Here is a 22,163-nt window from a genome sequence, read left to right as displayed (position 1 = left end):
GCAGCTGCCAGCGAAGTAAACCTGTTCTCTTTTTAGACACGAGCTCTGCTGGCCAGTGCTGCTTCACAAACTCTCAAGAGCACAAGAATAGCAACAAAACTAAAAAGATACATGGGCATGCATACGCACTAACTCCACACCCACATGCAATTTGTTTAAAAAGAATGTGCTACACCACACCCAACCAGACCTGAGGTGAGGGGGCCTGACCAGGTCCTCTTGCAACCCCAACCTTCCATATTGGTTGAGGTCTGGAGCCTTCAGGGAAAAATTTCTCATAAAGATCTACTCAAGTTTCATTAACAAATAAGGGGATTCCTCCATACAAGTTAATAAAGGGAGGGGTTTGTCCATACTGGATAATAAAGGGAGAGACTCCTCCATGCAGGTTATTACAGGGAGGGACTTCTCCACACAGTCATCGGTACCCTGTCTTCAAAGCTTTCTGCCTTCAGGCACTCCTGCAGGCTTTCTGTTTTGTTTTATAAATACCTTTCTTTTTGAGCACAGTTAGCAAAGGACATCACCCTAGCAACGGCCACATGGGGATCCTTTGTTGTGCCTAAACTTACGTATTTAAGAACGATATTTTAATTGGTGAATGGAAACTACCAAATGGGGAAATGACTTTATTGTTGCCTCTTCAAGGGAATAAAACAGTAAAATTGAGAAAAGACTCAAATTGTTAGAAAAAGAAAAGGAAACAAATGAAGAAAAGGAAGCAAATAAGCCTGAATCTGTTGCCTTGTGTTCCCCGCCCTTTTCACAGGCTCCTTTTATTACCAGGCTCAGGTCCGGCTGCCCGCTCCCTTGAAAAGGAAAGAAAAAAAAAAAACTCAGGAGTCAAATGGTTGGCGTTAGAAAAGCAGAGGTATTCAGCTGAAGGAGATGGCCGGCTGTCCCATGTCAAAGATACTTACATTTACTGAGGGGTTTTTCAAGGAAGGTCTGAGGGGACGGAATGTGGGAGGTGAAAAGCAGGAGAGCAGGAGACGTGAGTTACGAGGGGTCCGTTTCTATGGCTCAGGTACAAGGTCTCACCAAGGCCTCATCTGGCTTCTGTTCGCATCTTCGCTGTTGTCTCAGGCCCCTGCAAGGTTTTGATTTGTGCTGGTGAACTTGGCTGGTGCCCAAGGTCAGCTTCAGTCCTTTGGCCTTGATCATGTCTCAAAACTCTACAAGTTTCAAAGAAAGAACTGGTAGCTTTGCAAAGTACTAATTAGCTTCTCGGCCTTGTTTTCCTAAGTGAGCGAGATAAGAAAGTCAGGGATGGGAAGAAAGAGTGCAGAGAAAAAAACTGTCTTTTTAAAATCCTCTCCACCCTCCCTAGCCCAGGCAGCTTTCAGTCCCAACATGGCTTCAGTCCTGCTCACTCCAACACTTTAACTCCTTCCTTGCCAGCTCCTTCTCTGCTCTTTATCCTAGTTTGTCTGAGTTGCCTTTTCTTTTCCTCTGAGGTTCCAGAACAAATCCCACCCCCCCCCGCCCCCAGCCAAGATTATGGCCCCTTTTAAAATACAGTGTCTGCAAATGGCACTGATAAAGTTTTGTCTTTTACCCCTTGGTCAAAATCTGAACTGTTGAGCTTAGTGGTGGATTTTCATAACCCTAGGAATAACTCAGATGAATTGTTAAAACAGTTTATACTGTTAGCACTTATAATCCAGTTGGCTATTTTGAAACTCTTTGTAAAAGAAATTTACATCTATAAAGGAATTTTATTTGTAAAGTCATCTCCCTCCTAAACCATGGGAACTTTTGCAATGTGGAGGACATTGATTTAAAGTTTACATAACAAATATTACCTTTATTTAAGTTGCTTTTTCTGTTGTCTTAACTGGGCCTTTACATATGCCTTTCTTTGTTTAGGCAAGTTGTCTATCTTTTTTCATCTGGGGAGTCATCCCTTTAGAAATGCAAAATTTTCGGGTGCCTAGCTAACAATCGTTTGAGGCAATGGAATGGGTAATTGAAAGATTGATAGTCTAAAGAGGGGAGAGAAACTATTTAAAAATTGGACAATGAAGAACCTTAATGAAAACTATGACTAGCTTCTGTCTGTGTGTCTTTATGTCTATTATGTTAAATGTTATGTTATATTTCTCTAGGAAAATATATAAAAAAGCTCTGATCAATTGGCTTTAAAAAAGTAAGCTCTTTAATCAAATATTTTATTAATAAGAAAAAGGAGAACCTAACTCAAATGGCTTTTAGTTCACATGACTTAGGTCAATCATAGGTAAATAAGACTAGCTTAGTATTGTTGGGTTAATAAAAACAGCTATGTTTTCTGATCAGCAAAACACCATGTATTTAACTAAAGTTAAATTCTTGCTTAGGTGTCAACTGCCTAACATGCTATAAGAATGGTTAATAGGAGAATAACTTGAGGTAAGGGTTAGTTTTGTTCAGCAGCTCATAGAATTTTCATGAGCAATTCAAGCACGGTTGTTAAAAATAAATAAATTAGGTATACATGTTCATAAGCAAACTCTTCATAGTTTTAAAAAGTCTTTTTGGTAACTTGAAACTTTGAGGTAAAATTAAGTAATAGATATTTATTAAATGTCTGGTCATTTAAAATACTAATATATCAATTGGGTAAAAATTTAGTTTATATACATGAGCATCTTGTTTTTATATAGTATAGAAAAGCTATATACATTTGGTTCTGTTAGTAAGCATGAAAAAATTGTTCTATGAAAAAGCACATGTTTCTAGAAATTATAAAATGTGTATTCATAAAATGTTGGTAAGTGAAAAACAGTTCAAAATAGATTACTTCCTAGATTCACAAATTTGTTACTGAGAGTTAAAAATTTCTGATTAATATTCGTAATTAAAACTACTAAAAATAAGGAAACAATTCTGTATACAAAGTGTAAAAGAAAATAAAATGTTAAAAGGAGTAGTGTTGTCTAAATTCAAAGGTTATTAAAGATTATTTTGAAAAGTAAACTTAAGAAGGAAATAAAAATAATATCAAAAGGAAACAGAAAGATATGAAAAAAGATATGGGTATAAAGATGTATTCTTGGTAAGAAGGGTTAAAAGGAAAAGAGAGTCACTTTATATAAAAAGGATATTGTGTAATAAACTTTTGTCCTAAAGAAAAAATGACTCGTTACTTAAAAAATCTGGGACAAACAGAAAGTCTTAAACACATTGTGGAAATGTCTAACTGACAGTAATGGTCTGTAAAGGGTAAATTTACGAAAGAAATTTTAAAAATTGGCTAAAATTAAAAGAGAACTTATGTTTTTCTTAAAAAAAAATGAAGCATTGCTATCAAAATGCAAGGCTGGAGTTTGCTCCCTGTGTTGGAACAATAGTGTTTATTAGGCCTCATGGCCAGCTTAAGGCAATTGGGCTGGGCTGGAAGGAATGCTTCAGAAGCCTGTGCCCTAACTGACCAGATGTTATCAGACCACAAGGGCTGTGTCACCTTGCATAACACTGATTTTGAAATTGCCCATTACTCTGCCAGACCCTCAAAGCCTCATAAACCTCCCGCTTACCTTTGTTCAGGGGAACTGATCTGATTCAGTCTCCCCTCCACGGTGGTGGAATAAAGCTGCTTGGCTGAAATAGCGCCTGGCTCAAGTCTTTTCCTCTCTCTCTCTCTCTCTCTCTTTCGTCCGTCTTGCTAAAACTAACAGGGTTTTCTTGAAGCACTGCATTGCTCTTAGTAGAAAATTGTGAGAGGTTTGTCTTTTAGGTAACTGGCCCAGGAAACAAATTCTGTGTTTTATCAAGACAATACCTTGTGCTTTGTGCCTTTTAAATATTTTGTCACTCTGATTTTGTGTTATAATAACTTATGATCCTATTTAATTGTTTTAGACCTTTGTTATTATCAAACCTTCCCAAATAAAATTCTAAAAAATTATGTCTATTTGACCTGAATTAACTTTGAGATGTTCCAAAGGCCCTGGAACTTCTCAAAGGATCTATAGAGAGAGAGAGATTAAAACCAGATGGGCTTATCTGATGAGTTGAATTATATGGAAAACATTGTCAAAACAGGAAGTGATGTCTGACTGCGTTATATAGATATGTTACTAATATATATTCCAAAATTGTATAAAGTTCCAAAAATTTAATGTGTCCTGATATAAATGCTATTAGTTATAATTTGGTTATTTTAAATTGCCATATGCCACAGAAATAACCAAATTTTCTTCTCATGGCCATTTTAAGTCTTGTTGTTCACATAATTACTTTATTCTGATGCCTTTTCTCAAAGCTCTCTGCAAGCAGTTATAGTTTTAAAGAATTGGGTCCTCATTGAAAATAAAAAGAGTGAAAAGAACTCTGAGTACAGATTTCTAATAAGCTTGAGTTCGTATCTTTGGACTGAATTTCCAAAATTCTAAGGAAGAAAGTGATGGGTTTGTGAAACTGTTAATGAAGACCAGACAGAGCAAGAATTAATAACATGAGACTGAACTGGTAAAGAATAATGAGTTTTGCAGCTTTGTTTTGAAGCATTGCTGGTTCTTTTTAATGTTTTGTTTCCCAGATTTAAAAAAAAAAATTTAAGCTATTTACAGCTTGCAGCAATTTGGTAAAGTATACTTTTGTAAACAGAAATTAAAACATTTGTTTTACCGCTCTACCTGGTCTCTCCAGAATTTGGAAACTATTCTTGAATATTCTTATTTTTATGGCAATATAGTTATTTACATAAGTTCAATAAGAATCTGTTCTCTTTAACAGGATACAATTGGAAATATTGGTTATATTATTCCTGCTTGACTTATGTAAATAACCAGGCAAATTGGTCTTGCCATGATTATTTTTGGTAAAAATAAAGGTGATTGTAGAAAAAGAGAGAAAAATTTTGTCTCAAAAGAAAACTATTTTGTACCTGTTACTAAATTGTAGCCCTGTTTACTGTTTTTGAGTTTTATTATCTACTTGTAGACTGGACTGAATTCCGGATTCTTCTAGTTTTTTTTGTTATCCATCTATAACTCTCTTAAGAAAAAGAATTGCTCTGTTCCATAGTCAGTTATCCATTCTGTCTTCACACAGTATTTGGAATTTGTTTACTGCTTAGACTTTCTTGAACTTACACTATAAAATTTTCTTTTTCTGCATGTTGGGCAGACTTCTCATGCTGAAAGGTGGTCTCCCTTGGTTTGCAAGTCTAAATAAAAGTCTCATTTAAATTTCCTTTCGGACTGAAGTATTTGCTTCAACATTATGGAGAAATTGGAATCTTCATACTTTGCTAGTGGGTGCATAAAATGGTGCAGCCACTTAGGAAAAAATTTTGGCAGTTCCTCGAAATGTGAAACAGTTAACTATATGACTTAGTAATTCCACTTCTAGGTATATAACCAAGAGAACTGAAAACATATCTTCACAGAAAAAAGTTGACATGCATGTTCATAGTAGAATTCTGTATAATAGTGAAAAAGTGGAAACAACTCAAAAGTACCTCAGCTAATGAAAAGGTAAACAAAATGTGCTATAGCCACACCATGAAATAGGGTTCAGCCACAAGAAGGAATGAAGCACTGATAGATGCTGTAACATGGAACTTGAAAACACGATGCCAAGTCAAAGAAGCCAGACACAAAAGGCCACGTATTTTATGATTCTGCGTATATGAAATGTTCAGGATAGGCAAATCCACAGAAGCAAAATGTTTACCAGGGACTGGGAGAAGAGGAGAATAGAATGTGACCCCTCATGGATATATGATTTTGGTGGGGAAGGTGATAAAAGTGTTCTGGAATTAGATGGTGGTGACTGGTCGCACAACTTTGTAAAACACTAAAAACAATTGAACTGTATACTTTAAAACGTGAATTTTAAGGTATATGAATTATATGTCAATAAAAACCAACCAAACAAAAAGCAAATGTGTTTAACACTTGGAAAACTGCTAAGCATTGTATGCAAATGTAGATACCAGTCATCAGTGATTTGTTGATTGGAGAATTGGCTAAATGTCTGTAACGTTGCCAGCTTCCTTCTTGAAACTGTGATTATTCAATAAATTTTCAACTTTGTCCTTTCATTTCTATGCAGATTCTTCATTTATTCCAGAGTGCCCAGAGATCCTCGCATCAGAAAGGATAGACTGCACACCTGGCCAGGTTGTGACAGAGGTCAGAGAAATGGGATCCCTGCTGGTGGCCTATTGGGTTTTATTCAAAAGACATGAGTATGTGAAGTGGAAAGAGGATGGTAGTGGAGTGGTTTACGAGCCTCTGATTTGTTTCGAGTTATTTCTTTCTTGCCTTATCGAAATAAACAGCAACACTAAAGAAGTGAGGGAAGCAGGGTAGAGAAAAGGGAAGACTAGGGGAGCCAACAAGAATGTTGGCTTACGGATTCTGAAGTCCAAAGGGGAGAGGGATAAAGTCTTGCTAAATACATCCTAAGTGTGGTTTCAAGGATAGCATGGAAAGATTAAAGTACACAGTATATAGCAAGCTAGACAGTATTCCTTGAGAACAGAGGTCATCAAGCGTATGTTTACGATGGAGTCACTTGTAGAACTCAGGTGACTTGTTATAGCAACAGTCTTCTGGGATTGCATTATTTGCCACAGAGGTCACAATGAACATGTACTACATAACACAGGTTTTCTCCCTGAGTAGCTTTCGTAAGAATATCATCTATTTGAACCCTGCTTAGTTGTGACTGAAGCCTTTATCATAAAGGTTGTATATATTTAGATTTTATTTCTTTACCTATGTATCAGTCCATTTTTGTTGCTTATAACAAAATACCTGGAACTGGGTAATTTATAAGAAAATGGAATTTATTGCTGACAGTTTCTGAGGCTGGAAAGTCCAAAGTGCAAGGAACACATCTGGTGAGGGCTGTGGTGGTGGCAACAGTGACCCAGGAATGTCACATGGCTTAAAATGATGGAGCAGAGAGAGGCTAGCCTCCTCATTCACTCTCTTTTGAAAGCCCTCAGAAACACACCCCTGCTCACTATTATTAATCCATTCACTACAGCATGGTCCTAGAGTCTAATCACACCTCTTCAAGGCCCCACCTTTCAATTACCACAATAGGACTTCCCACCCTCAACAGTTACAGTAGGGATTAAACCTCAGTGAAGGGGGGCACCCAATCTACCAATGTACAGCATTCCATATTCTACATTTTATGTTGCATAATATTACATTATAATATTAATTAGAACTGCATTAAATTATAGGTTAAGTTTAAACAATATTGACATCTCAAAAATTTTGAATCTTCCCGTTCTAAAAACATAGGAAGTCTCTCCATTTCAACTCTATATGTGTGTGTATATACATATATCTACACATATATATTTCTTAACTGAGTTTTATGTTTCTCTTAATATATGTTTAATCGCACATGAATTATGAAGCTTTTCCCTAGGTATTTCATATCCTCAGTTTCTATTATAATTATAATCCATTATATTTTGTAACTGGTGCTTCTTTTATTACAATGCTTTTTTCCTTACTAATGATTATTTTATTCATTTTTATTTTATACTATGTTTATATATTTATATTATATTTACTATATAACTGGCTAACTTGAATTGGAAATTAAAACTGTAAATGGAAAAAAAGAAAAGCAATATTACTTTTTCATTTCTGTTGTCACCACAATAATACAGATCCTCATAAACTCATACCTAGACAATAGCTTTGAGTCACAACTCTCCCTGTCTCTATTCTCTCTGTCTCTGTCTCTGTCTCTCTCTGTCTCTGGAAAAGATACATGGTTTAAAGTATTTGACTTCCAGGTTTGACGTTTGGTGTCTGGAATACTGGTAATGGCTTAAAACTGACATAGGGATATTAGGGCAGACCACATACCTGACTGTTAATTGCTTTTTATAGAGATCTGTAGACTCTGAAACAATTTATGTCAACGAAACTGACCTTTTGGACTTTACAGACCACAATTTCAGAGGCAGCAGAGGTACTTAATGTCTGACTCAGACAGGAAAATCAATTACCCAGAGACCATCCAAAACTCCAAGTTCTTTCTCCAGTAATCCCCTCGGCCTTTTTTATTATCTGAAGAAAATGAGGAAGACCTATCAGTTAGATCTATGGAGAATTAATAAGTAAATTTAAAAGGTTGTATGTTATAATGTGATTGATTTGTTTACAATAGGTATAAAACATTGATTTAAGTTATATTTATATTATGGTTTTTCAGAGCAGTTACATCAGATGTTAGTATCTACATACTTGTCAGTGCTGTAACTTTTTCAAATGAATAGTGTTGCAACATATTCCTTTGGGTTATTTTTTTTATCACACAAACTATACTGAATTCATTCCCTTGACATATATGTAATATGAGGAAATTCTATTCCGCAAACCATATAGGCAAGATAGCATTTCTTTAAAGAAAGTCCTTAACAATTTCTTACAGATTTCCATGGTTATTTCAGGTTTTCTATCTCTTTTTATCCAATTTTGATTATTTAATATTTTACTGTGTAAAGATTCATTATAGAGTTTTACATTCATTGGCAAATATTTGTACAAATAATTTTTTCATAATTCTTACTCATGTTAAAAAAATTCTATATATCTGTTGTCATTTTTCATTTTGGTTTCTAATCTTTTTTGTCTACCTCTCTTTTTGTCAAAAATGGGACTTGGTAAACTATTTCTGTTTTGTTGATCTTTTCAAAGAGTCTCCTTTACATTTATTGATCTGCCCAACTAATATCAAAACACAGTCTCAAATGATTACATTGTGTAATGTTGAGTATACTAATTATCCTGATTTGAGTATCACATATTGCGCACAGGTATGGATATTCAACACTGTACCCAGGAGATACGTACAATCAACTATGTTTCAATAAATAAACAAAACAAAACAAAAACAAAAACCACATTCTCACACTACAGTAATGTAAGTGTGAAATTAGAGCAGGAATTGATACATAAGCCATTAGAATATAATCCAAAGTGCTAAAATGCATATTTGTATGCTCGTATGTGTACAGTTAAATTTAGTTTATAATAAAAATGACACTTCAAATCAGTGGTGAAAGAAGGTCAATTAAATTAATTGATTGATTAATAGTGGTGTCCCTCTCACCTGTGCTTGCTGACAACACACTGTCCCTCAAATCTAGATGAGAGTAGGCACTCGGTGTATTAAAGTGATAAATGTAGGTACTAGCTTCTTTTTTCTTTTATTACTGCTTTACTTTTATTATTTTTAAATAATTATTATTTTATTTTATTTTTTTCTTGGGTTGTATATTGAGTTGTTTTTTGAACATAAAACTGCTTTCTCTCTTTGATTCCCCCTTCCCCCACCTGTCTTCTTCGTTCATTCCTTTTCGAGTCTTCTTAGTTGAGTGTCGGTCACTTCACTTACTCTTTATGTCATACTTCCCATTTCTTTATTTTTTATATTATGATTTGGGATAATATTAAAATTGATTTTTCAGAAAAGTTTTACACCTCCCTTTGACTTCTCTTGTTGTTGTTATTTGGTTCAAATATTAAGGAGTTTTAAATCTTGTTTAGAATTTTTTTTCTTAGCATAAAAAATTTTATTATTTCAATTTATTTTTTATTTGGAACATATCAATTGTACATATTTATAGAGTACAGAGTTATGTTTCAATACGTGTATACAGTGTGTAGTGATCACATCAGTGTAGTTAGCAAATTCATCATTGCCAAAATTTATCATTTCTTTGTGATGAGAACGTTTAAGTTCCTCTCTTCTGGCCATTTGAGGATATGCAATAAATTATTGTTTCTTGTAGATGCCTAGCACTACTATATACTACTACAACTTATTTTTCCTATCTAGCTGTAATTTTGTGTCCATTAAGCATCGTCTCCCTATTCTCTCTCCCCTTCCCCTTCCCAGCCTCTAGTAAGTCCTATGCTCTACTTCTAAAAGTTCAATTTATGTATTTACTTTAGCTCCCACATTCGTGAGAACATGCGGTATTTTTCTTTTTGTGCCTGATTTATTTCACTTAACATAATGTCTTCCAGGCTCATCCATGTTGCCACAAATGATAGGATTTCATTATTTCCCATGGCTGAGTAGTATAGTACTCCATTGTGTATATGTACCACATTTTTTTATCCATTCATCTGTTGGTAGAACCTAGGTTGATTCCATATCTTGGCTATTCTGAATAGTGCTGCAATAAACACAGGGTGCAGATATCTCTTCAGTATTCTAATTTGCTTTCTTTTCCACCCAGGAGTGGAACTGCTGGATCACATGGTAGTTCTATTTATAGGATTTTGAGGAAACTCTATACTGTTTTCCATGATGGCTGTGCTAGTTTACATTCCCACCAACAGTGTATGAGAGTCCCCTTTTCTCCACATCCTTACCAGCATTTGTTATTTTTTGTCTTTTTGGTAATAGCCATTCTAACCAGAGTGGGATATCGCATTGTGGTTTTGATTTGCATTCCTTGATGATAGTGATGTGCATTTTTTTGTATACTTGTTGGCTGTCTGAATGTCTTCTTTTGAGAAAATGTCTATTTAGGTCATTTGCCCATTTTTAAATAAGTTTATTTGCTTTTCTGCTGTGGGTTGTTTAAGTTTCCTTGTGTATTCTGGATATTAATCTCCTGTCAACTGAGCAGTTTGCAAACATTTTCTCCCCTTCTTTTGATTGCCTCTTTGCTCTGTTGATTGATTCCTTGGCTGTGCAGAGTTTTTTTCTTTGGTGTAATTCCATATGCCTAGTTTTGCTTTTGTTGTCTGTGCTTTAGAAGTCTTTTCCATAAAATTTTTGTTCAGACTAATGTCTTGGAGTATATTCCCTATGTTTTCTTGTAGGAGTTTTATAGTTTCAGGTCCTACATTTGAGTCTTTAATCCATTTTGAGTTGATTTTGGTATATGGTGAGATATAGGGGTCTAGTTTCTTTCTTCTGCATATGTGTATCCAGTGTTCTCAGAACCCTTTATTGATGAGGTTGTTCTTTCGCCAGTGTACATTCTTGGTACTTTTGTCAAAGATCAGTTGGCTGTAGATATGTGGATTTATTTCTGGGTTCTCTATTGGTCTATCTGTTCCATTGGTCCATGCATCTGTTTTTATGCCAGTACCATGCTGTTTGGGTTGCAATTGCTTTGTAGTATATTTTGAAGTCAGGTAGTGTAATGCTTCCAGCTTTATTCTTTTTGTGCAGGATTGCTTTGGCTATTTGGTCTCTTTTTGGTTCCATATGAATGTTAGGATTTCTTTTTCCATTTCTGTGAAGAATGTTATTGGTATTTTGATAGGGATTGCACTGAATCTGTAAATCACTGTAGGTAATATGGTCATCTTGACAATACCAACTTTTGTAAGAGGGAAGTTTATTGTGATAAGTTTTGCATCAAATAAGTACAGAGGTTTTAAACACAAATCCTAACATTGCACTTTAAGGAACTACAGAAGTCAGAACAATCCAATCCCAAAATTAGTAGATGAAATGAAATGACAAAGATCAGAGCAGAACTAAATGAAATAGAGGCCAAAAAAATATACAAAAGATTAACAAAACAAAAAGTTGGTTTTTTGAGAAAATAAACAAAATTGACAAACTACTAGTTAGATTAACTAAGTAAAAAGAGAGTAGACCCAAATAATGAAAATTAGAAATGAAAAAGGATACATTACAACTGATACCATAGAAATACAAGGAATCGTTAGAGACTATTATGAGCAACTATATGCCAATAATTTGGAAAATCTGTAGGAAATGTTTAAATTTCTGAACATACACAACCTACCAAGACTGAACCAAGAAGAAATAGAAAACATGAACAGATCAATAAATAGCCACAAGATTGAGTCAGTAATTAGCATTTTCCCAATGAAGAAAAGTCCAGGACTGATGGTTTCACTGCTAAATTCTTCCAAACTTTTAAAGAAGAATTAATACCAATTCCTCTCAAACTATTCCAAAAAATTGAAGCAGTGGGTATTCTCCCAGACTTATTTTATGAGGCCAGTCTTACCCTGATACCAAAATCAGACAAAGACACATCAAAAAAAGGAAACTACATGCCAATATCCCTGATGAACATAGATGCAAAAATTTTTGACAAAATACTAGCAAACAAAGTTCAATAGCATATCAAAAAGTTTATACACCATGATTAAGTGGTATTTAGCCTAGGGATGCAAGAATTGTTCCACATACTCAGCTCAATAAATGTGATATATCATATTAACAAAATGAAGGACAAAACCCATATCATCTCAACAGATGCAGAAAAAGCATTTGAGAAAATTCAATATCCCTTCATTATAAAAATTCTCAACAAATTAGGTATAGAAGGAAAGCATCTCAAGACAATGAAGCTAACATCATCCTGAAAGAGGAAAATTTGAAAGCTTTTCCTTTCACAACAGGAATAAGACAAAGATGCCCATTCTGATCACTCCTATTTAACATAGTGCTGGAAGTTCAAGCCAGAGCAATTAGGCAAGAGAGAGAAATAAAGGGCATTCGAATTGGAAAATAGGAAGTCAAATCATTCCTGTTTGCAGGTGACATGATCTTATATATAGAAAAACCTGAAGACTTCAGCAAAAACAAAACAAACCTCTTGGAACTGATAAATGAATTCAGCAAAGTTGCAGGATACAAAATCAAAATTCAAAAGTCAGGAGTGTTTTTACACACCAACAATGAACTAACAGAAAAAGAAATCAAGAAAGCAATCTCATTTACAATAGCTACCAAAAAAAAAAAAAAAGGCTAGGAATAGATTTAACCAAAAAGGTGAAAGATCGCTACAATGAAAACTACAAAACACTGATGAAAGAAATTAAAGAGGACACACACAAAAAAATGGAAAGACATTCCATGTTCATGTGTCGGAAGAATTAACCTTGTCAAAAACTTAACTTTCCATATTCCTTGTTGCTTTTTTTAATGGATGCAATAACAATTATATTTATTTTTCAGCCTTATAAACCTTTCTCTATAAACTGTTTCATCCAACTACTCTTTTGTTTATTAAGTTTGGTTAGTTGCTTTCACAGTATTGGTTTATCTCAAATGTTGTTGATTCTTGACTGTCATCTTTATGTTTAATTATCTGTGGCTGCCTGTCTTATTTACTTTGGCTCACGCTGAGTATTTAAGAGAGAAGGAAAGGACTGCTGGAGAGAATATGAGCATGTATCTGGTGGTGATGGTGGGGCTTATTAGCTGGAGCATTGCCATGCCTTCTGGCTCCCAGCATCTCTCTTCACTCCCTTAACCTACTAACAAATATTACAGGATGCCCCCCAATTAGCATGAGATCAGCAATAGCTGTAAGAAATGTTCCCAGTCGGTCACCCAAAACTCTGCCACAGGCTGTCTTCCACTTCTACCCACTGACTTAACTTGGAGCAGTTTACCTTTCTCCTCTTGGGTTTTAGTCTATAAATATATTTTCCTCTGGAGTGGATTAAGTCTATTTTCTATGTTTCAGGAGCTTCATAACATTTCTAGTCTGCTTCATTGCATTATATTGTACTGTTTTATAATGGATTTGTGATTTTTTTTTCTTAATGTCACTTCTGTCACTTCACGTAAATTTTGTTGAGAGGGGAGATGGATGTCTTTGTTGATTCCAACATATTGATTCAATTTGCCATCTACTTTATTTACTTATTAGAACAAAGCAAATAATTTTATATAAATTAATCTGAAACTTGTAGGTCTTTAAAGAAATAAATCCCACTAAACAATAATAATAATAATCCATAATCAAACCACTCCTAGAAACCACATATGATTTGTTTTTACCTTGTACAAATTGTGAATTTCTTATTTCACGCACGGTGCTAGTTCTATCTTAATTGTCTCTAGTTCCCTTTTCTTTACTTTTCTTTCTTTTTAGAAATACATTTCTTCTTGCTGTATTGTTAGCCACTTCCATGACTCTTCCTCATGAAAAAGTCCAAACTGCTTGGTCTGGCATCCAGCCCAGTCATGGTGTGGATACTGTGTGCCTCCAGCCTCATTTCTCTTACTGACTGTTCTTGGTACAATGTTTGTGGTTTTTCTGAATCTATCATGCATTGCTGCTTTCTCTGCCTGAAATACTGCTATACTGTTCACCTGTCTAACCCCTCCTGGAGCTTTAGGACTAAACTTACGTTTCCCCTCCTGGAAGTCCTCCTCACCCCATTCGCATCCTACCGGGCTGGCAACAACAGCTGGTGTGTGCTGCCTCAACTCCTGGATGCACTCTGTAATTGCTTTTTCAATTGTCTGTATTTACCACTTGACTAATTTTGCTGAAGGCACAAACTATGTCTTATCTGTATTGTCAGTTCCTTGTCTGGTAGGTGATAAATGTATACTGGCTGGCTGGATATTTACAAATATCCAGCATGTATAAATGAAGAATGAATAAATGAATGACTATAATTATCTTAAATTATATCTTAAATTCTCCCTGGAACAACATGGTTTATAAATAAACAGAAAAATAATTCTTTCCTTTCTTCATTTTGTATAATCCTAACTTTGTGCCCTTGTTACAGGATGTCTGCAGGTGGCAATATAAGTGCTGCTGGAATCCTGTGGCAGATTCTGACGTCCCTGCATGCTTCTTCCCTAGGAACTGGGGCTATGAAGTCAGCTATCACTACAAAAACACAAGCACAGGTGAGTACTACCCTGATGCTGCCCCAGAGAACAACGCCTTGTGGCCCAGAGAAGTTAACTGCAAAATAAAAGCAAAAGTCTCTCTCTCTTTCATTCTTTTTCTCCTTCCCCCACCTCTAGAATTTACTGCCCAGTTGAAAAGGATACCATCCCCATCTCTATTTGGAAATGACATCACCAACACCCTTTTCACAGCTGAATATCAGACATCCAGTCGATTTCGTTTTAAGGTTGGTTTGAGAGTTACCACTGGATACATCTCTGAGGAAGGCAGTGTCCCCACACTGGGCCAGATTATTCTCCATTATGCACCACATGCAGGTGCAGAGGCAGCAAGCACCTCTGTTCTTCACAGGAATCTCTGTATGGGATGAGCAGGCTAATATTTACTTGATGGGGCACAAGTGACTGGTTGATTTCTTCTGACAAATCAGGAACCACAGAGTTAAGAATTATAAGCTACTTTCATGGGTGGGGCTCTTTGAGAGGGAATATCTTTTGTAGCTCTACAAGGAAGTGGTCTTATCTGGAGTTGTTCCTTCTGTTTTTCTTCTGACAGATCACTGATTTTGATAACATACGCTATGAAGTCCCCCATGAAAACATTAAGGTGGTTAATGGGACTGCTGATACCTCCAATTTGAACTATCACATGGAGGTCACTGATAAACCCTTCAGCATCAAAATAATGAGGACGAGCAACAAAAGAGTTTTGTGAGCTTTTTAACACTCTTTCTACCTCTTTGACTACAGGGTCCCTACATCACTCATTCTGACTTACTGTGGGTGGGAATTGAGATAGGTGTGACTTGGGAAGATGTTTGAACCTAAGAAAAATGTCAAAGTTTTTACCATAAATAATTAACACTGGTAATCTATCATGACTGTAGAGCAACTAATATTAAAATGTAATTGATTAGTTTGCTAAGTTATATAATACATGAAGGTACTTCAACAAGTTCATGGAAAAACAGAATTAAAAGTTAGTACGAATGCTTTCATGTACTTTTTGAAGACCCCTTGTATAAATAAATATATGTATTTTTATATATACTGTATTTATAAATATACTGTGATTCACATATATTATGAAATAGGGGATTTTATTATTTTGAATTATTCACATTAGAACTCAAAAACTTCACTCTCATTCCAAATTATTATTTTCTGTGAATCTTGCCATCAAGCACCTAAGAGCAGTTTGAGCTTAAGCCACAAATTGTACTGGAGAAAATACAAGTAAAACCTGTCACTAAAATCTTTACTCAGATCCTGGCACCAGCAAATCACTAGTCAGCTGTGTGATATTAGGCAAAGTACCTCACCTCATCAGCATCAGTTACCTTGTCTACAAAAAGGGGATCAAAATATCGACTTTGACCAGGGGCAGTGAGATCTTATTTATAAAGCGTCCAGAGCAGTGCCTGGCATGCAGTAGATGCACAGCACATACAAGGTCACATCTGTGCTCTTCCCCCATTCATCCAACCCGAACTCCTGGTGCCCATCACTAGTGTTACACTCCTCTAGACTCAAGGACCAAAGATGCCCTCGTAAAGTCTTCAAAGTTAGCATGAAAATTGATGGTAGCCCCTGAAACAACTGACCTCTAAGTGTACGTGGAAAGAAGCAGACAGCTTTCTGGCAGAAGAGAAAAGAGTCGTTTGATGACTCTCACTCTCACCCCATGGCCCAGGTTGGACACAAGCATCGGGCCACTCCAATTTGCTTATCAGTACCTGCAGCTGTCTTTCCGGCTGCCCAGCGCCAACGTGTACGGGCTGGGGGAACACGTGCACCAGCAGTTCCGCCACAACATGACCTGGAAGACTTGGCCCATCTTCACCCGGGACGCTACCCCCACGGAGGTGAGGTTCCCTTCCTCTGCTTGGTGCTCACAGAAAGGGACATGTTCCCCTCTCTCCCAAAAGAAACCTACAGAGTGACATCTATCTCTTATTTTGCTCAGTTTAGATCTGCTTGTGTTGAGGAATACTTGTTTTTCAGGTTTATAAACTCACAATTAGAAATATAGCAATTTTTAAAAAGTCTCACTTTTAATGGAAAATATAATTTCATCATTACATGAGAGCCTAGAATATATTAGAAAATACTTACCTGGAGAAGGATTAATTTCTTTTTTCTTTTTTTTCCCATTAATCTAGCATGGGCAATATTTTTGTAAAATACAATTAAAATATATTACTAGGAAGATGAAATAAAAATATCCAAAGGCATACAAAATACAAGCCTGAATTTTAAATTGAGCAGACATAACAAATTACTCTTTTAAATTTCTATGAAAGAGTTTGTAAACTCTTACTCTTGATTTCCACATTTATCTTGTTGCTGACTGGTAGCAGAGGGTTTGAGGAAGCCTCTGTTCCCTGATAATACTTAGAGTGGCATTGGTTTTTATAGTGTGTCTTGAAGCCTCCATTGCACCGATGATGTCTCAGATCTGTTCAAGAGCCACAGGTTGAAGTATGGTGCAAGGGAGGGATGGGACTGACCTTTTGCAATTCCTCCTCTGCTGGAGATGAACAAAGCAAGAACACATTAACTTGTGGTCCACCTGCATGTCTCTGATGCAATTTGGGGAGCATGCTTACTGAACCAAAGAAAGAAGAGAAAGCGATAGCAGCACATTCACTAAAATTTTCGGTCAAAGACCCTGCCAAATATGGAATACTAAGCATCATATCAATTTGACTTTCTGTAGCTGAAATTCTTAAATTGTACAGCCATAGATTAGATTAAATACCTGCCTGCTTCCTCCCTCTTTCTTTCCCTTTCTTTCTTTCTTTCTTTCTTTCCTCCCTCCCTCCCTCCCTCCCTCCCTTCCTTCCTTCTTTCCTTCCTTCCTTCCTTCTTTCCTTCCTCCATCCCTTCTCTTCCCTCCTCTCCCTCCCTCCTTCCTTCCTTCCTTCCTTCCTTCCTTCCTTCCTTCCTTCCTTCCTTCTTTCCTTCCTCCATCCCTTCTCTTCCCTCCCCTCCCTCCCTCCCTCCCTCCCTCCCTCCCTCCCTCCCTCCCTCCCTCCCTCCCTCCCTCCTTCCTTCCTTCCTTCCTTCCTTCCTTCCTTCCTTCCTTCCTTCCTTCCTTCCTTCCTTCCTTCCTTCCTTCCGTCCTTCCTTCTTTCCTTCCTTCCTCCATCCCTTCTCTTCTCTCCTCTCCTTCCTTTCTTCCTTCCTTCCTTTCTCTCCATCCCCCTTTCTTTAAAAAAACTTTTTTAGATTGGCTGGTTAGCTCAGTTGGTTACAGCATCATGCTGATAACACCAGGGTCCGGGGTTGGATCCCTGAACCCTTTGCTGGCCAGCTGTCAAAAAAAAAAAAAAAAAAAAAAAAGATCCTTAGCTTTAAAAAAAAAAATTTAGTCTACATTCTATTCAGGTATTGATGCCCTGAGACTTTCCCAGCTATAATTTTAAATCATGATATTTGGCATATCATGCTGATTCTCTTTCTTCTCCTTCAGGAATTTACCATTATTAGTACTTTTACCCTGTACCAGGGGCTAAAAAATGGTGACATTATCACATAGGAAACTTTTATAAAACTTTTTGCATGTTGTAATATCATTATGCTTATTCTTGCAGCGCTTACAGTTATACATATACACATTATCTCTTTTTATGTCAGTGTTCATCACAGTCTTATGACAAGTTCAGTATCTTTTTCTCTTTTTGTTTTAAACATTTTTACCATGTAAGTATTATATGTTAATTATAGAAATATTAAAAAATACTGTTAGACATAAAGAAAATAATCAAAATTGCTCATAATACCATTGCCTTCTGCTAACATTTTGGTATATGTCATTGTAAATATTTTTGAATTAAAAGCAAACTTGATTGAGGTTTAATTTATATACCATAAAATTCATCTGTTTTAACTATACAATTCAATGATTTTTAGCACATTTTCTGAGTTGTGCAATCATCATAATGATCCAGTTTTAGAACATTTTCATCACCCCAGTAGGATTCCTCATGCCCATTTAGGCTTAACCCCCTTTCCTACCCCAGTGCACACTCCAGCCCCAGGCAATCACTAATCTAATTTCTGTCCCTATAGATTTGACTTTTCTAGACATTTCATTTAAATGGAATCATGCAATATATGGTCTTTTGTGTGTATTTCTTTCACTTAGCAGAACAATTTGAGGTTTTTTTATGTTGCAGCTTGTATCACTATTTCATTTATTATTATTGCTGAATAATATTCCATGGTACAGATATCATATTTTGTTTATCCATTTGCCAGTTGATAATACCATTTCAATATTTTTTGTTACAATACTAAACTACATCGTGTTGACTAAGTATATGTTATGGATGGCTTTTGATTTTATTTTAGGGTGAATAAAAACATTTTAAACACATAATACTATTACTTCTTTTCTCTTTTTTGCTGATAGGGCATGATTAATCTGTATGGAGCTCATACATTCTTCTTGTGCCTCGAAGACACCAGTGGCTCCTCTTTTGGAGTTTTTCTGATGAACAGTAATGCCATGGGTAGGAAGCATCTTTTCATTTTCCCTGCATAGGAACAGGTTTTGGAATGCTGCTTTTATAAAAAAATTACTTTTATGGTGAGATCTCTGTTTAAAAGAAGGCATATTGAACATACAATACTTCTATTGAAAATGGAAACTGAAAGTAGGTTAACCTGTCTACAAATCCAATTCATGCTTAAAGCTATTTTTATTAAAAACTGCTTCAGAGGTCTCCTTAGATATAATATTTCCTATGACATTCTGTAAATAATGAGATCCATTGATAGACACATTCCAAAGATACTTGTACCTTTCAGCATGTAAACCATGCTGTCTGTCTTTAGGCAGCGAGGCTGTGGATTGTAGGCTGTTTCTGATAGCTCACTCTTTGTCCACGATAGCTTCTGGATTAATGGTGCTTTAAATGAGTGGTGCTTGTTTTTTTGTTTTTGTTTTTGAAAAAAATTTAATTGTAATAGTTGAACTCATCTAATAAGGTTTTTAGGAACTTTTTCTTTAGGTTAAACCACTGGCAAACCTCAGAAGTTTGTATTTCTATACAACCAAATTAAAATAGAATTTATTTTTCTTTCTCTTAAAAAAATTCATTTCTTTATGGGTGTCTTATTCAATATGACATCAATAAATTTTGAAAAACTTCTAATAAGAGGAACATGAGTGATTTTCATCCCTTTCAAAAGGAGACTGAGACTATTTTGGACAGCTCAGGTATTCATACTATAGAGAAGAGTTTATTTACAACCATGAGATTCTAATAACTCGCATTCGAATCCTTTCAGAGGTCACCCTTCAGCCTGCTCCTGCCATCACTTACCGTACGATTGGGGGCATTCTGGACTTTTACGTATTCCTGGGAAACACTCCAGAACAAGTGGTTCAGGAATACCTGGAGGTACGGCTTTGTATTTAGATAGCCATTACTTATTGCTGTTATCTCATTCACTTATTAAAAATTAACAAGAGAAAAATAAAAGGTATTAGTAAACTGCCTGTTTTCATCCGTTGTATGTTTATTTTGATGACATTTATTGGGTGCTTTCTGCATGCTACAGAGGTACTGTGCAAGGCTTGAGAAATGCCAAAACAAGTCAGATGCCGTCCTACTTTCAAGTCACGGTCCATCTATGTATGATCATTCCAAAGACCTAAGGCTACAAATCAGCAAAATTTATTACTTACTCAATAGATAAAATTTCAGTGAAAAGGAATTATGTGAAAGGGATTTTGCTAGCTATTTATATTTGATTCAAACTACAGGACAGGAAAGAACTTTAGACACCATTTAGCTTAAACTTCCTACTTTATAGATGAAAAACTCAGGCACAGGAAGATGAAGTGATTTGTTCAAGATGACACATAAAGGCATATGAAATATGGTCCTAGATGCCAGAGAATTTATAATCAAATAAGAGAAATATGACACAGCCTGAACTGATTATAATAGGAAGCACCTTGTAATAAATGCCATTGATGAGGTACAAATAAAGTGTATGAGAATTCAGAGATATCAGAGATGCCACCCTCATGTTGGAGGATGGAGACTCTTACAGAACAATGTGACACAGGGTTCTGTCTGGAAACTTCTCAGAGTGTTGGCTCAAGCCACTTGGAAAACTTGAATTTTAAACATATTTTGGTATTACTTCACCCATCCTACTTCTAATCCCATCAGCCCTTATTCCTTTATCCTTAGCACATACCACTAATCCTAATTATATTAGACATTCATTTATTTCTCTTAAGCTGTGGCAGAGCAGAACCTATGCTTGCTTTGTGCCACTGTATCCCAAATGCCTACATCAGCCCTTGCTACAATGCAAATGCTTATTGAATGAATAACAGTATCATTTGGGGGGACAGCAGTAACATTCATTCAGGAAATGCTTATTGAATGGATGAATGTTACTGTTTCCTCACCCCTCCCCCAATGACACCCTTATATAAGTATTTTCTGCAAATCATATTATTTTCTGATGTTGCAGTTGTTAGTGAAGAAAGATGTGAGATGTGAAATTTTGCAAATCACCCTAGGAGATTACTCTTGGCTTTGACATTTTTAGATCTGGGGACTTTATAGAAAATGAAATGGAGCTAATGTTTCCAGTGCTGGATGTGGTGCTACAAACAGTGTTTATTCTAAAAGCTGAGACACTTCTTTATTTCTCCTTTCAGCTTGTCGGACGACCATTCTTGCCTTCCTACTGGAGTCTTGGGTTTCAGCTTAGTCGTAGGGATTATGGTGGTATCAATGGATTGAAGGAGGTTGTGAACCGAACTCGTTTAGCTGGGATCCCATATGTAAGTTGGGGGTTCTCTTATTGTGCACTGGTCACCATTTCTCATCTTTTATTTATTAGGAAAAAATATAGATTGATAGATTAATAAATAGACAGACAGACACACTTTCTGTCAGAAATTTGCACACTAATTTACTGTACCTATCTAATCATGGAAAGTGCATAGTTTATGGAATCAGATGGATAAGGCTTTGAATTTTAGCTTTATCTATAGCTCTATGCAATGTTGGGCTACTTAATTCACACTTCTGGGTCTTAGTTTCCACCTTTATAAAGTGAGACATACTTTGGTAGGCTGGTAATAAGGAATGTCTTATACTATGCGTGTAAAGCATCTAGCACAAAGGATGAACTCCATCAAAGTTAGCTGTTATTTTATAAGAGAAATCAATGCCTGAAGTGACATAATTAACAAGAGCTGATCATTATAATAATGACTTATAGTAAGTGAGTTTCTTATAGTGACCTTGTATACTCCTTGCAGATTTAGTAGACTCTAATTTTGAAGCTCTATGGTTGCAAAGTATTTATGATGCTCAATGTCCATCAATAAATCAAAAGATAATTATTAAGTGCATAATATTTGATAAGCTCCTCCATGAGATGCATAACTTGTGGCTAATGAAGTTATCAATACAACTTATTTTGGGCTAGCTAGTAAAAATGATAAATAGACCCTTTGACCTGATCTCGGGATTCTCCAGTCCCCCCTCAGA

General features: G+C 35.9%; 1 protein-coding gene across 1 annotated transcript in view; it reads left to right on the top strand.

Annotated features, from left to right (window-relative positions):
- Positions 1–22,163, top strand: part of MGAM2 (maltase-glucoamylase 2 (putative)) — an 89,189-nt gene that overhangs the window by 3,870 nt on the left and 63,156 nt on the right. The window contains exons 2-9 of the mRNA XM_063101002.1: positions 6,043–6,122; positions 14,505–14,628; positions 14,749–14,858; positions 15,188–15,342; positions 16,325–16,496; positions 19,049–19,148; positions 19,930–20,042; positions 21,323–21,448. Of these exons, the coding sequence (XP_062957072.1) occupies positions 6,043–6,122; positions 14,505–14,628; positions 14,749–14,858; positions 15,188–15,342; positions 16,325–16,496; positions 19,049–19,148; positions 19,930–20,042; positions 21,323–21,448 (980 nt within the window). The remainder of the gene's footprint in view (positions 1–6,042; positions 6,123–14,504; positions 14,629–14,748; positions 14,859–15,187; positions 15,343–16,324; positions 16,497–19,048; positions 19,149–19,929; positions 20,043–21,322; positions 21,449–22,163) is intronic.

Source organism: Cynocephalus volans, chromosome 6, assembly GCF_027409185.1.
Source record: "Cynocephalus volans isolate mCynVol1 chromosome 6, mCynVol1.pri, whole genome shotgun sequence".
NCBI lineage: Eukaryota > Metazoa > Chordata > Mammalia > Dermoptera > Cynocephalidae > Cynocephalus > Cynocephalus volans.
Note: the sequence above shows the minus strand (reverse complement) of the source record. Positions and strands in the feature narration are given on the sequence as shown.